General features: G+C 43.2%; 1 protein-coding gene across 3 annotated transcripts in view; it reads left to right on the forward strand.

The window, feature by feature from the left end:
* Positions 1 to 16,522, forward strand: part of hapln1a (hyaluronan and proteoglycan link protein 1a) — a 38,390-nt gene that overhangs the window by 12,631 nt on the left and 9,237 nt on the right. For 2 of the 3 annotated variants that reach the window (XM_080852903.1, XM_080852905.1), the window contains exons 2-3: positions 15,163 to 15,383; positions 15,473 to 15,626. In XM_080852903.1, coding sequence (XP_080709029.1) covers positions 15,530 to 15,626 — 97 coding nt within the window. In that variant the 5' untranslated portion in view covers positions 15,163 to 15,383; positions 15,473 to 15,529. Of the gene's footprint in view, positions 1 to 15,162; positions 15,627 to 16,522 lie in introns of all 3 variants that reach the window. The other variant, XM_080852904.1, reaches the window with a different exon arrangement.

The raw sequence follows: 16,522 nt of genomic DNA on the forward strand, positions 1-16,522 counted from the left end.
GCTTTGACCACACCTTTGCCACCCGCTCTGCAGCATGCCCATTTCTGTGCAACAGTGTGCATGTGCTGCTGTTTCCACAGTGGGAACGAGCGATTGCGAGGGCTACCGGAGTCGTGGGCTACCGGAGTCGCTGGTGAAGTCAGGAAAAAACTTGGTACAGGAGATGGTGGCTTCTTATGAAAATATACTGTATATTCAAGTTCAAGTTCAAGTTTATTTATATAGCACATTTCATATGGTATACATAGACACAATGTGCTTTGAGTATATATTGATTTTACATGGGGACTCTCCGGTATTGACCCCAAACATGTACACCAAATAAATAAACATAAATCACAGAGTACCACAAAAACTAGGCAAATCTAGGCAAACACTAGGCACAATTAGTAGGCACATACTACGCACACAGTATTGACTGTTTTCACTTGACCTCACAGCAGGTTAGTGTTCTTTCTCACATGCCTCTGTCATCCTCTCCTCATGGAATGAGGCACCCTTTAAATAGCACAACCCATTGGGCTAAATTGGTCCAATTAGCTCCAATTGGATCCAACCATTGATGTGGGGGAGCTTGGACCCAACCATTGTAGTGGGGGACACATCCCTACATTAGTCCCAAACTCCACTCCAGTGCGAAGCGGGGAGAAGGGGGAATTCACCTTCTCACAGTGATACTTTTCATAGGCACTTATGCATATCATAATATTACTTGTATATTTTCTTTATAATATCAACTAGAAATTAGATCATTAAATATCAATTATTTCCAAACAAATGTAACATACAGTAAGTGAACATTGAAAAAAGAGTAATACATTTGATAATTTATAGCTGATGCAACTGAACAATCTCCCCCCCCCCCCCCCCTTAACTTGTGATTTTAGGGAGCATGTTAGTCGGTAATTTTGCTGAGAATAAGAATAGATATCCTGACAGTAACTCTCATAAAGAGACAGCATGTGTTAACTATCTAGGCAGCCCTTTTGTACATTAGTTCTGCTTCATGGGAGGTTTGCACAAGTGAAAAAAAAGATCCCCTTGAAAGAAAGGAGGCAGAAGAGGAAGATACCTGCTGATGAATCAATGATCTTAGTAACCCTATCCTTGTGCAAAGTTTTGAAGTTTATTTTCTCATCCCCCATTGCAGCCAATGTGATAATGAGTTAATTTCCTAGTGACTTTTTCCTAGACTTTATTTTTTTATCTTCACCTGCCAATCTTTTTTTTTATCCCAAGGGGGTGAAACTTTGGGACTTGGCCAGCACAATGTACAGAGCAGTATATTAGATTAAGTTGAGCAAGCCATGTGGTATTGATATGTGAAGCATAATCTTGTCATGGATTTATATGAGAAATAGGGTTTCAAGTTCCCTGATCCGGAACATGATGTTCTTGGCTGTCTGTGGTCCCCACTCTCCCATTTCATCAACGTCTGCAAGTGGCTCAATCTGGAAGCATCTTGCAATGGTGTTTAGACTTAGAAATGTAACTGTTCACCATTGAAAGTGGCAACTGTGATCATTTCCATCTTCGCACTGGGCATGTTGCGCTGGCAGTGAAAGGTAAGAGGGGGTAAAAAAAGAATCAAATAAAACAATTGACATGGTTTGGTTGTTATGCAGTCTCTTGGTTCTTGGCTAAGGAATCCAGGTGGCTCCGTAAACTTTGCCCGCGGCCCTGGCAAGAAAAGATAACTCCAGCCCTTACATCATTACATTTTACGGCTTCAATTATGAAAAAACACATCTGCCTGGGAAAAAAAATAAATCCTGGGCCATCCATCCAGTGAGCCTGCCTGACCCTTCCTCCATCATCTCCCTTGTGTCAGCTCAGCTGAACATCCCCATCCTGACTTCCTCCCTCCCTTCCCTCTTTTGGAGTGCAGCTGATCTCCCCCTACGGCCTCGCCGCTCCCCAATGGGTCGCTATAGGCCAATGGGTCATGGAGACACTCCCTGACCTGTCATCCCACCCCAGCACCGGCTGCACGTGTCCCGCAACACGCACCCCTCTGGGTTCCCCTTAGCGCTGCTAAATGGTCTGTTAAGTTGAACCACAGGGGTGTTTGAAGATAATACATAAATTCTTGAATTGGGAGTTTTTTTTTCAGCCCTCTAGTTTTGATGGCACTCTATCTGCTAACTGCTTAGGCCAAACGTGTGGGTAGTCCACATTTTTGTGGTTTGAATTGTCAGCCTATCGGCAGGGAATATTTTAATGTTCATCCCTACTGTGCACTGAAGAAAAGGTTTGACTTATAGGACCATATTGAAGAAAAAAAACAACCCTTTCCAAATACCTTGACAGAATGTACTTTTCCACAGAGACACAGAATGGGATTTCTGCGGACTTTTGATGTTTCTTGGACGAAATAATGCTACATTACCTTTTTTTCCAGTGTCCCTATCATGGCAACCATCCAACCAACCTATTGCCCGTTTACCATGTTTGCATGGTCAAAACAGTAGCTGCACAGAGTCAGTCAGCACCCAGTTCTTCCCCTGCCAGGCATGTCTTAAGATCCTCTTAAAGTCATGGAAAGGCTGACTCAGACGTTTAGTAATACCTCTCCCCATGTCACAGCGCACATATTCGTTTGATACCCGTTACCATGGCATCAGACCCACGGAGTGATTCCAGACCCTTTCCTATTCCAACGTGTAGGTTTGGGAGCTCACTGTGTTTATTCAATGCTCCACCATTAGAAGAGACAGACCTGCAAGTGTGAGTGATGTCATTTGACACTGGAACTTTGCTACGCTAACTCAGCAACTGTTTTTCATCAAGAGCAGATGATGTGTTCTTTTGGGGACGTAACATGCTATTGCAGATTAATGCGGGAGTAATTGTAAATCATTTTTTGATTGGCCGCTGGGCAATAGAAAACATGATTGGGGTGATTACAAAAGGGTTAGCGCATCTTTCAAAGTCTTTGAAAGGAATCTCTGACAACTCCATTTTGGATATGCTGTATACTTTCAATCCAGTGACTTTCAATCCAGTGACACACTCAAGATGGACTATTTCGAAATGTGTACTGATGTGTCCTGCGGATGGGTCTTCTCAGTGCTGTCATTGCAACTGTGTGGGTGGTTCTTTGACATGCCAAGGGAACGCTATAGACCACTAAACTCTCAAAATGCTTGTCATATGCCTCAGTCTACATGTCAATTAATTTCTCTGCTTACTAACCGAAGTTCCTTTCACATCAACAGAGCAGCTGTATCTGTTATCAGTTAAACGTTCACCACCCAACAGCATCTGTTTTTGAGCCTTGCAGGGTCCATGTTTCAACTCTTAAAATGAACCAGAAGAGCCCATGATGAATTGTACTCACACACAGTAATGTGTCCCTTGAGTGGTACCCTTGCAAATTGGGTGTGATACTCAAGAAGCCTCTGGTTTATGGAATGGAAGAAAAAGCAAGTTCCACATGATGATGAACGATGGCATGTGCCCGGGGGAGGATCTACTGGTGCCCCCTCGCCTTTCATCCACATCGCTAGGTCAAACCTGACTACTGACCTGCCTGACCCCCGCAAGGTTTTTACAAGGGCACAGCTCATGGGCGGCGGGAGCGGTAGCGTGGTAGCTGTGACATTAACATGGGCTTCTGTGTTCAGTTATATACGTTAAGGCTGTCGTAATGCGGGGAAAATCCCAAATTGAATTACAGCACAGCTGTGAGTGCATGCCAGCACGCATTTGTGTTCATTGTGCCGTGGTGGTGATGAAGTTTTCACATCTGGTAAATCTGAACCCTGTCTTTTTGCACTCCCTCTGATTGCACCATTGCACAATGTTTGCATAAAGTCAATATATGGTAAATGTGAGGTCCGTCATTGATTGGGATTGTTGATTGTTCTATATGCATGAAATCCCCAGACATGAAACACAAACACGCTTTTCTTGGTCTTGACAACTTTGGGGAAAATGGCCAACTTTGCATTGCCTGTACACTTGACTGAAAGTGCTGCTCTGCTGGATTCATTGACTTTTCCCTGGAGAAATGTCTTAATTTTACTACATATGCCTAAATCAATAAACTCATGATGTATTTTTCACATGCATCTGTAAGGTATTTTCCAACCTACACCCCATCTTTTTTTTCAGATGTTCAGATTACATGACGGTTACTTTTCCTCCACAGTACAATACTGTTTCCCCACTCCAACTAGAAAAGAGCAGTTATTCAGCAGTTACGCATTAGTCAAAACTGAACATTTTCAGTGATTCAGCAAGGGTTCACTGTGCGAGACAAATGCTTTTCTAATACATTGTTTTGGCAAAACAACCCACCCTGAACTGAAGTCTGTCCATGGTGTCTATGACATGATTGCGTGCATTTTCGTCAGAGGTTTAATAACTGAGCTCAGGCTTTTATAACAATGATGGGAAGCACTCTCATTTCTGGGAGTGATACACAGACTCTGTTCCAGCACCCCGATGACATAGTAGAGGCTCGGTAAGAGGGCGCGGCTCGGATCGACATGAGAGAGAGAAATGGGGATTATTGAGAGAGTCAGTGTGCTAGGAGGAAGAAAAAAAAAGATAGAGACAGACTGTGGGGAAGAGCGAGAGCTATGTAGACATGGATAGAGAGATAGTGGGAAAGTAGGGGAGTGTTACTAGCCTGGTGACACCAGCCTACGTATTTCCGCCTGATTTGATTTCAAGCTCATACGTAGTCTGGCCCAGCTCTGCCTAACATCGTTTCCAGGCTTCACCCTACAACCGCACCAATCAGCTCTCGCAAAACTCGCCTTGCCGAGGTGCATGTAGTTCAGCGGAGTTTGTAGTTTACCAGCATTGTCTCAACTCTCGAGAACATCAGAAAATTAAAAGTAGAACAAGAGGATTGTCTTGTAAGTTTTATGATTGGAAAGGACGTCGTAGCTCTTCTCCCAACTGGCTTTGGGAAGAGTTTAATCTACCAGATGGCCCCGTTAGTAATGGAGAGACTGGTGGAGACCGAATGCTTACCAAACGTTGCTGATTGGTTAAGGGAACTCCAATGATTTTAAACCTCAGCTAAGCACCCGCCCATCTCGGAAACGAAAATGCATGGGGTTTTGCCAGACTGACTGACGGAAAGAAATGGAGTCACAGGCTGGTAATGGCCAGGCTAGAGTGTTACACCCCCAAACGTAACAATCCCACAATCCCTCCCCCCACAGAACAATAATACATTTACATCAAATACACCAACATCAGAGACCTCCACACATTCATTAAAAAACTTTCCCCCAAGTTCACCCAAGTTATCCTCTCCTGCCAAAAGGTCCAGAGCCTTAGCCAACACCATTACTCCCTAAAAGCATCCCCTTGGATGAACACCGGTTGCTTATCTTTTATGCCATTGTGTCAGTATGTTTATTCTGTAGCCCTTTAAGAGTTACAGAATCCTGTTACGATACGAAGAGTATTCTCAGTTATCAGGACCTGTACAAACTGACCTTACTGCACTGTGCATTGGAAATTCTACAAACATCACATTGCAGAGACATTGTTGTGTGCTTAGCTTTGCTAACCTTTGACATTTTAAATAAACAGTTCTCACTGCCAGACGGCTTCCCAAGTCTTTACTTTCTCCATCTTTGGCGTTTCATCAGGGATTCACCAGAAACAACAGACTATTCACAAGACACAACCCATCTCCCAAATTCTATTGGTTTCTAAGAACAACTAACATAAGCCAATACATATGAACACTTTTAGCAAGACTTACAGCAAAGATTGATGATTTGAAATGTTCTTGCAAAGTGTTATGGGAATACATTTAACAAGGACGTGGTGGCAGCAAGGTTCCCCAGAGATCCCATGTGATCCTTTGCCTTCCAGGTTGTGAACCTTGATTGAGTTGATTGGGTAGAAGAGTACATAAGACATTAAGTGTCAATCGCTTTATTATGTAATTGTATACAAAGTTGACATTGTTTGGGACGACGTAAACTGTCAATTGTCTCATGACAACTTCATCAACCAAAACAACATAACACACCATGGCAGGAAGACATGGACATTGGCTGCCATGAGAGTATTATAAATGTGTCACATTTTCCTTTGATCTCAACTACAGTGGTACAATTTAGACAGCTCATTAATATGTGATTTAGTGTTATCCCACTGTCAAATGCTTTCCTTACAGTGTCATGACTTTCCTTGACATCAACTACGGTACAATTTGACTTATGAAGATGTTATTAAGTTTTATTACACTGTCAAATGATTTTATAACAGTGCCATGAATAATGCCATTGCCTTCAAATACAGTGGTACAATTTGGGCTTGTCATTATGATGTCATTAAAAGTTATAACTAGGGATGCACCAATACCACTTTTTTACAAACCGATACGAGTACGAGTATTTTTATTTGTGTACTTGTCGATACCGAATACAGATACGGATATTTTTAGATTTGGTCTCCAAGAAAGTGCAATTAATTTGGAGGCAAATTTTATTTTATCCTCTGCAGATTATGTCAAACCTATACAGTACAAAATTGAAGGCTATCCAAAACCAAAAATAAACAGAGCTTTCTGGTTTTAACAAAAAAGAGACAATGTCATCACATTAGACAAAATGCAAATATAACCAGATAAAGGCAATTCAATTTGCTGCATAGTTAACAACACAGTCTACTTAAAAAAAGTGAACAAAAACTATTACTGGATTAGCACATTTCAGTTACAAAAGGATCTAAAGATCAATCACTTAACCTATGTGGCACTACAAGCGTTTCTCTCTACCCCGATCTCTCTCTCTCTCTGTGTGTGTGTGTGTGTTTGTACGGGCGTTTTTTTCTTTTGCAAGACGTCAGTTAGGGTTGGTTGCTTCGGTCTTGCCCCACTAGCATTAGTGAACTCTGTGTACTTATGGTGCGTCTTCAGATGTTTAATCAAATTGCTTGTGTTAAACAAAGTGCTTTCCCTCAAAACCGCAGCAGTGCAGATCTTACACTGTGCCTTACTACTGTCGTCGTTATTCATCTTAAAATGAGCCCAAATCGCTGACATGGCTTCCGTTAAACAGTGTTGTTTTCGTCAGGCAAGACGAAAACGAAAATGACGTCGTCAGACCCCTTTTTTCCATGACGAAAATGAGACTAAGACGAACGTCACCAAAGCCATATAAAGACTAAAATGTGACGAAAAATGTAGACATTTTCGTCAGACGAGAACTAGACGAGACTACATTGTTAGTGAGTGGACGAACAAAGTTTCAAAACATGTGCCGGGTGCGGGTGGTCGTAAAAAGAGTGTTCTGACTTGATATTTATTAATATGTTTGTTAACATAATTTGTTGTCCGAGAAGGACACCTACTGGTGCATTCCGGTATTGCACCTTGAGTGCATTTGTTACGTCTCCCCCGCGAGAATTCAGTTACAGTCAGTTATTTTAACGTGTTCAAAGAGCTGCATGGAAGCTGTCAAATCGTCCGACCTTTGGAGTGGAACGTCCGTAAGTTGAAATGTAATGTTTGTGGGATGTGTTATGTGCGGTGTGCAGTAATTAATAAGAGGGTTAATTTAATTAAATCAATTCATAATTAGCGTAGTTTGCCTTTGGTTGGGAGGGATAGCTATTTTCAACTGTTAAGCTAACTAACGTGTCTGGTGACTAGCTTCTTATTCACGAAACATGTTGAACGGGATAAATTGGACATATGGTAATTTGCTGTGTTTGTGTTTGTTTTATAGTTTTACAATAAATACATTGGGAATGAGAGCATCAGAAAGTAAAGACCTGAACATCATACACCCTCTGGATTGTTGTCTATCTGTCTACGCCTTACATGCACGTAATTGCTAGGGCAGAATAATTACTGTTCCCCAACCCCTCATATTTTAGTAGAATTGCACTAGGAGCCACATTGTGTTCCCCTCCTTTTGAAAGTTAGATCAGTATCAGTGTGCTTCATTATGATAAATGTATTGGCCTATTAAATAAATACACGCATCTTATGTATATTTGATTTTTGACTAAAACCTTTTGAGTTTTCGTCGGACTAAAACTAGACTAAAACCTTTGGAGTTTTCGTCGGACTAAAACTAGACTAAAACTTTCAAAGATAGAAATGACTTAAATGGGACTAAAACTAAGAAGCATTTCGTCAAAAAGACTAAGACTAAAACTAAATCTAAAATGCCTGCCAAAAACAACACTGCCGTTAAAGCAGCACGATGGCGGAATTGCTAATCGCTAACGAGATAATAGCGGCTAAACCTAGCGAAACCTGTTGAAATTTGCTTTTGACAATATGACAAACTAGTGAGTCAACAGCTTTCTTAACACAGTCAAACATCAAGCTAGTGCAACACAAGACAAAGCAGGACGGCAAATAAGTTCCCTACTAGTACCTACTAGTACGGCAGAGAGTGGTTCCCAGGCGGCTCCTAGAAACCTTCCACAATGCAGTAATATGCCTATGGACCCTGGTATAACAATGGCACAGAGGCCATTCTCCATATTAAACGTCATTGTAGCGCCCCAATTTTTTTAAAGCTGTAATTTTAGGGTAAAATAGCTAATCCTACCCTAACCCTGAAGTACAATTGCTACATATTATATATATGTAATATATATATAATATGTAGCAATTGTACTTCAGGGTTAGGGTAGGATTAGCTATTACATATATATATATATATACTTACTCCTACTTACTATACTCCTTTCGTAGCCTACTTTCACACACACAAGCTTTTGGACAGAATCTCCAAGCTTCAGGCTCATTGTCTCCCCTTAGACTTTAAAGTCAGGTAGGACAACAAATCACATTTTGTGTCCGCATAGAGCGACCAGTTTGATGTAGTGAAATACTGTTGAGTGGTATTGGGGCTTCGCATCAGCATTCGCAAGTATTTTAATGAAGTACCGGCCCAATACCCGATACCGGTATCGGTATCGGAGCATCCCTAGTTATAACACTGTCAAATGTTTATTAACAAAAGCAATAAGGTCAAGTCAAGAGGTTGTTTTCTTCTTTGATGTAACCCACTCCCTCTGCGTCCCCATGACCTATAGACCAACACAGGGGTGTTGTGAGGAAAGAAAGAAGTATTGGACACAGGGGTTCTGGATTGCGGTTAAGACCTTGGTAGCACGTTATTGGCCCAAAGACAACTTTCTTATCTGCTGCTTTACTCCACAGAGGCTGCCGGCTCTAATACCGTCTCGCAGTGCCTGCTGGCTCTGACGAGCGATAGATAGTATTTTTATAATTATGTGAGAGTGAGATAAGCCGCTTTTTTCTTAGGTCGACCGATGGCCAAGGGAATATAACACGGAAATATGTCAAATGCATACAACACAAGTTCAGGATGTGTGCAATCAATTGCCCTATGTAGTTCTGTGTTCTGGTATCGAACACCCTGCAAATATGGAAGAAAAGCTTTCACAGCAAGACATTGCCAGCTATACTGCCAAAAGACACCAGTTAGTGTGTTGACAAACTTCTATCAGTGCCAACTGGGCTGTTGGTGGTGTTTGCAAGGCTTTTGCATGCCTTTTAGATACGTTGCTTGCTTTTTTCAGAACATAACTCCTTATTGTTGCTTGAAGGACAAGAAATTGAAACCTTTCATCTAAAAGTTTAGAATAAACTGTGTCTCTCTCTTTCTCGTTCCACCCTCTCTCTCGCTTTCTTTGTTCAGTACAACCCTGGGGCAATTTGACTGTGGCACTGCTGGGATATACATGAGTAATGTGCTTAATCCTAAAGGGCCTTCACAGCTGTAATACCCTACTAGCCATCCCAGATCGGAAATCCACATATGCGCACACATGTGCTAGACCATAATTGTTGTCCATTTTGACTTTGTGTCTTTGTGTAGTGACATGGAGTTGGCAGAGATAGTGATTGGCATCAAGGGTGGCAGAGAGCAAGGACCTGACGTCACATATGGCATTACTCTGCCCAGAGCAAAAAGATTTAAAAAAAAAAATCAAAAGCAAGAAAAGTCTGTTTTCCAAACATGTAATAAAGATCAGATGGAGAGATAAGTTGATATTGAGATCATGTGAAAGAGTCTGTCTCTTTGTTCCCTCCAGATGTAGAGAAGACGTCCAGCCAGTTACTTCCATCAGTGATTTCCCCTCTCTTCTCTCTTACATCTCGATTCGATAGCGCCAAGTGCTCCCGTTCTCTGGGGAGAATTGACTTGCAACTGTAATCATCCTCCCTTTTCCCTTTATTGCCTCTCTGGCAATAATCACCACCTTGCTTCCTAAATGTTTTTATTTATTTATTTATTTTTTAATCATTTGAATATGATGCAAACATGTGCAACAAAGGCCACGACCTGGTGGTTCAACCTGTGACACTTCAACTGGGACTCGGGTTAAGGGTTCATTTCTTAAGAGCAAGTGATCCTCATGTGAGCTTTCCAAAGGGTAGGTGGGGGTGGTGTGTGGTGTGAGGGGGGGTTTGTACGTTGGCCGTCATCCCACAGTCTTGGTGGCAGTGGCCCAGGGAACAACCATACATTGATGGGAATCGTACCACCCTGCCAGGAGCAGGAAGCGTAGCCCCTCCATGTGATATGGAAAGCAGGGGCCAGCTGTTAATGTGCTCACGGACCCCAGACACTTGGCCCTGACGCAGCAGACATGGGGAAGGGGGTTCTGGGTGGGACGCCAAAAGACCAAGGCTCCCAGACGCTCCATACGATTGTGAGTACATACAATTTGCACCCCCATCCCTGGGCCCCAACACCGAAACACTCTCTCACTCCCTAATATGCCTCCCTCCAGTGACTCATACGCCATCACCGACACATTTGCACATACTGTGCACACGCCCATGTAATGTATACATATGGTCAGTGCCGCACACAAAATGGGCGTGCGTACATATGGAGCATATGCACGCAGACGGCAAGCCAGTTCGCTTTTTTGTGATGAAAACTTTCCACTGCAGCATCCACAGCTGAGCCGCCAAAGAGACGGGCTCAACCGTTTGCTTTGGAGCGATTCCCATTACAAAGCACAGCGTTGCATATCAAATCAGGGGGGAAGATTGTCAATGCTTATCCCGAGCAATGGGTGCATAAACACAAATTAACCGTTCGAGTCCTGGATGTCGCACAGGGATTTTCTTCTGCTTCAACTGTTTTTCGCCAGCCTTGCTTCCAGCCAATGGGCTGTCATGGGAGTTGTTAGTTCAAATGTCTCCCAGCTTACTTAGCTCAATGAATGCAAGCTTGAAAATTACAAAAGAGCCTGTCTGTTCTATTAAAGACAGATATCTGCTTATATGGGCTGCAGACTGGAAAAATGCTATGATGTGCATCTGGCTGGTGAACTATTCAGCCCGTGTTCACAATAGTACTATTATCCCAGATGTCTAGATTCCTAAACAGATATTGGTACTATTATACATTAAGAATGTATTCACTGAAAACATCATAAATATCATAGTAAATGTCTTCTTCATGTATATCGAAACCCTGATAGAAGTGTTAGATATTGTGTATATATTTCCATGGTTCCTTCAACCTGAGGACATTAGGAGAGACTGATTCAGTAAAGTCTGGAGAAACTGCATGTGGAGGGAACAAAGGCCTCAATATAACTTACACAGGAAGCCCCCAGAGAGAACTTACCCATGTCGCCATTAACAAAGGTGGAACTAATGGGAACTAACATCTTGGGTAGGGGCCAAGGTAGAGCCCCTTTACCACACCCTCATTGCCCTATTTCTGTGTTCCCACCATATGTTTTTTTTTCTTTATTCACCAGCGTCTGACATACTTCTTTCCATGGTTTCTCTGATGTAACTGACTGCCATCTTTGTCCATGGCAACACAGAATTTTTAGCAATACTACAGCTGCTGGCCGTCCTGAGGTAGAGCAGTTAATGTAGCTGAACAAAACCAGAATCTGATAACATTGTGAATGAAGAATGGCTATCTTATCATTAACTTCCTAGATGTGGACCAATGGGCAGAGGTAAATCTAGGGTGGCTTTACACGACAACGCTCCCGGGTGAAAACGACAAAATATTTTATCAGATGTGCCTTTCGTTTAGACGGCGACAGCGTTTTTGGGGCTTGAAAACGCAAAGAAATGAACCCACCCTCCAGAGTGGAAATCTTAAAAACGCTCCACCGTCACGTTCCCGTCTAAAGGGTTGAAAACGCAAAAGTGTGCTCTGAGCTGCTCACGCTGGCTATCCTTGCCTACGCGTTGACGTCATACCCATGTGCAGTACATCCAAACACCAACAAACGTCAGATTCAACATTATTTTAATGGCCACACATACAGGAAATTAACATGTCGGATTGCTGCCATGCTTTGGTTTTCCGAATTTCGATTTCGCGCTAAGGAGAGAAGTAGAAGGACGTTTCAACGCATGCGCGCGCTCTTGGTGTTGTTGTATGACAGTGCTTCACAGTACCACCTAGCCACCTGGCATGCATACTACATCAAGTTTCACACATTTTTGCGTCCCCGTGTGCATGCAGATTTCCACCCAAAGTCGCTCGTCTAAACGCAAAATAAAAAGTGGGAACGCAACGCCACTTTTGCGGTTTGTGTTCAGATCGTTGTCGTGTAAAGCTAGCCCTAGTCTCTGTTTTAGACTCAAAGCCGAGCCCCAGGAGGTATCAGGTGTTGCTGATGAGAGTGAGCTATAGGCTAAAGCCTACCACCTATTCCGTTGGTTTGCAGGGTCTTAAATAGGGTTCTGCTACAGATTATGTCCCAAGTAGTGTCCTTAAAAGCTAGTGAACTCAAGCGAACTGGAAAAGTTATATATGCCTTGGAAAATAAAGAAAGTGTACTGTGGCAAGAAGCCATAGGCTTGTAGACATACCACTGTGGAACTGCCATCTCCAGCTGATTGGGTTATAAACTATCTGTTTCACAGTCCAGAAATCTGGACTTACAATCAGAAACATATTTAAGAACACTGCACAAAAACACAATGTACATCTCTAGCAAGAAAAACATTGCCTATTTGTGAAATCCTGTTCCTGAGAGCAAATGTACAGCCTCTGCAGATCATCCAGTACCTAAAACTTTGTTGAGGCAATTCATCTGATTTCTTTTCCACGTGTGTCATGATACTCTTCACCTCTACACTTTTGATATTATGCCAGCTGTGTTTTACCAACATAATTCTTCTGTCTCATTAACCAGGGAATATGGTGTTCGTCCGATGGTGTTAATCTAATTATTGAGTGAAGGCACATTTTCACAGTGTGTCCTTTCATATGTCCGGGGCCCATGGTTACTTACTCCACTCGTGCTCTGTAACCTCCACCCTCGGCTTCATATTGGTCATGGACATATGGAACATAAGCCCCTCGTTGCTCAAGAGAAAGTGCTATGAGGTCTTATAGCATCCTGTGTCAATTTGTGAAAGGAAAACATGCAGTGAAAGTTCATGTCAGGCTCCTGCCGTATTTTCATATGACTCAATCCCACACCTTTGGCTTGGGAGAAAATGAAAGGTAGGCTTTCTATAGAGCCCCAAAACCTTAGTCATTTTTTTTCCTGTCACTGGTGACTCACAGTCTCTTTAATTTGTAATTAATGTGTTCTGCGCTGGACTAAAGCATTTGGGTGTGGGGAGTATGACTCGGGTTAGGCTTCCATACATTGAGAGGCCCAGTGAGGATTGGGTGTCGTCACAGCTCAGAGTGCCCCCCCTCTTCACCCCTCCACCCCTCTCATACAGTAATAAAGAGGCAGAGTTTCCTCAGCTGTAGCAACCATGTGTCTGGGGCCTCTGAAGACCATCTGTGCATGCGTGTGTGTGTGTGTGTGTGTGTGTGTGTGTGTGTGTGTGTGTGTGTGTGTGTGTGTGTGTGTGTGTGTGTGTGTGTGTGTGTGTGGCGTTTTTGTGGGTGTGGGTGTGTATGTCTAGTGTGTGTGTCTGTGTATTTGTGTGTGTGTGTGCCATAGGGAGAGAGAGAGAAAGACAGACAGAGTTTTTGTGTGTTTGGGTGTGGGTGTGTGTGTCTAGTGTGTGTGTATTTGTGTGTGTGTGTGTGTGTGTATTTGTGTGTGTGTGTGTGAGAAAGAGAGTGTGTGTGTGCCATAGGGAGAGAGAGAGAAAGACAGACAGAGTTCCTTCTAAAGTCTGTGCCCTCTCTTAGCTCCTGTCACTCATGCTCCTGACAAGCTTGTAAAAATATCCCGGTGGGACCACACATGACCTCAGCCACCTCCTTATCACCCTGTCTGTGCTATCAGTGACTCAAGGCTGCTGGTTATAATTGGAGGGCCCCAAATTAAGGCCCTGAGAAGGAGCCTCCAACATGAAGTGGGCATTATCTCAGATTTGGTTTCCACTCATCGATTAGAGGCCAGGCTTCTGAAGGAAGACTTGGGAAAGCAATTAGAGAGACAGGAAGGAAGAGAAACTTCTAGAAGAGACAAAGGGGAAGTTTGAAGTCATACGGGGGTGTTGAGTGGGCTTGTGTATAGTAGATAGCCTGATAATAACATGTTTGATCTATGATGTTTTGGCCAAAAACAGCTTGGCCACACCATCAATCTACCAACTTTTGTGTTAATGTGTTCAGTCATACCATGTAGTAGGACTACCAGACAAATGGACAATGAAGTTTTCAGCCAAGATGATCAATTTGTAGAGATGAAATGGTTCCATTCACTCTTGTCTAAATGTAACTACAGCCCTTATCGTTAAACATGTGACAACAAAAGGCACATCCACTTTACCACAGCACATGGCATTGATAACCATCCTCACCATCATTATAAAGTATCCATCACCACTAAATCTCCCTTTTTCATTACTAAGAGTCATGTAACTCATTTTGTGACCACCTATGAACCTTTGAAAAACATGACAAAGGAGGAACAGCAAGAGCCTTGGACACATGAGGGGGTACACACACACACACACACACACACACACACACACACACACACACACACACACATACACACATATATACACAAACACACACAAACTCGCTCTCTCTCTGTCTCTCTCTCTTTCCCCTGCAAAGACAGCCCAAGGGACATTTCCACCGACAGCTGGGGAGGGCTCTGGGTCTTATCCTTTCTTTTTTTCCCCCCTTTAAATTACTCTTTTTTTTTTGTGGTATAGGGTCCGGCTCCTTTGCACCATGGTCCGTAGTGATGCTCTCCTCTTTTTCTCTCTTTCTCGGCTCTCAGGGAGGAGGGGGGGAGTGGCCTGAGACGCGCAGGGCTTCAATAAAAAGGCTCTTGTGTGGACCTGTGAGGAGCCCAAACTTCCCCCACTTGGCACCACGCTCTTCTGCTGCCTGCCTACCGCCCGCCTGCCTGCCTGCTACTGAAGTCCGCTGGCAAACACAAAAGAAAGGGAAAAGGCAGAAAGAAAGTGAGACAGACACAGACAGTGAGAGGAACTTGAGGTTTGAGCCTTTGAGCACCTTTTTTTTTTTTAAAGAAAAAAGAAAGAAAGATCTCTGTCCACAATTGTTTTTTTTCTTCTCCTTTCCAGAGAAGAGGCCCCTGGAAGAAAACAAACCAGACTAAAGAAAACCACACACAAGAGAAGATGATTACTCTGCTTTCCATGGCGATGCTGGCCCTGAGCCTGGCCCACGGTGTGCACGGACAGACCGGCAGTGCCGGCAGTGCGGTCGAAACCACAGGTAAGATGTGTGCACAGAACAGTAGGTGAGGCTGTAAGAGCAAAGTGTGCATCCAGCAAAGTACATCTTTGTCTGAGTTGATGATAGAGACTCTCTCTCTCTCTCTGTGTGTGTGTGTGTGTGTGTGTGTGTGTGTGTGTGTGTGTGTGTGTGTGTGTGTGTGTGTCTCTCTGTGTGTGTGTGTGTGTGTGTGTGTGTGTGTGTGTGTGTGTGTGTGTGTGTGTGTGTGTGTGTGTGTGTGTGTGTGTGTGTGTGTGTGTGTGTGTGTGTGAATGCGAAAGAGAGTCTTTGTCTGCTTACGAAAATGTGATTCTTGTGATTATTTGTGTGTGTTCCATTCATTCTGAAAAGTGTGAAAGCTCCAGATTTACTGAGGGCCCCATTTCTTCCCTTACACACTGTCCGTGGCAACAGACACCCTGGGGGCAATAAACCCTTCAGCCTCTCGTACTTTGATTCTCAGCACACAGAGAGGCTGAACAATTTGCACCACTTACCACTGCTCACATTACTTCAGAGTTTCATCCCTCAGTGAGCTGAACAAAGAAACAGAAGAAACTGTAGAAACTCGTTTATAAGAATCTTCAATCAATCACCTTTCATCTATATGTGCACATATGCTCGACCGTTGGGAATATTTTTTCCAAGCAGCGGGGGGGAAAGTTAGTGTTGTATGCAGCATTTCAGCTCAGCACATGTTTTCTCAGTATTATGTCTATGGCAGGCATATGCACTTGGTTGTTCTGTCTCAGTAGGGGAGTTTGTGTGTGTGTGTGTGTGTTTGTGTGTGTGTGTGTGTGTCTGTGTGTGTGTGTGTGTGTGTGTAGGTGTGTGTGTGTGTAGGTGTGTGTGTGTGTGTGTGTAGGTGTGTGTGTGTGTGTGTGTGTGTGTGTGTG

Source organism: Sprattus sprattus (assembly GCF_963457725.1).
Source record: "Sprattus sprattus genome assembly, chromosome: 15".
Lineage (NCBI taxonomy): Eukaryota > Metazoa > Chordata > Actinopteri > Clupeiformes > Clupeidae > Sprattus > Sprattus sprattus.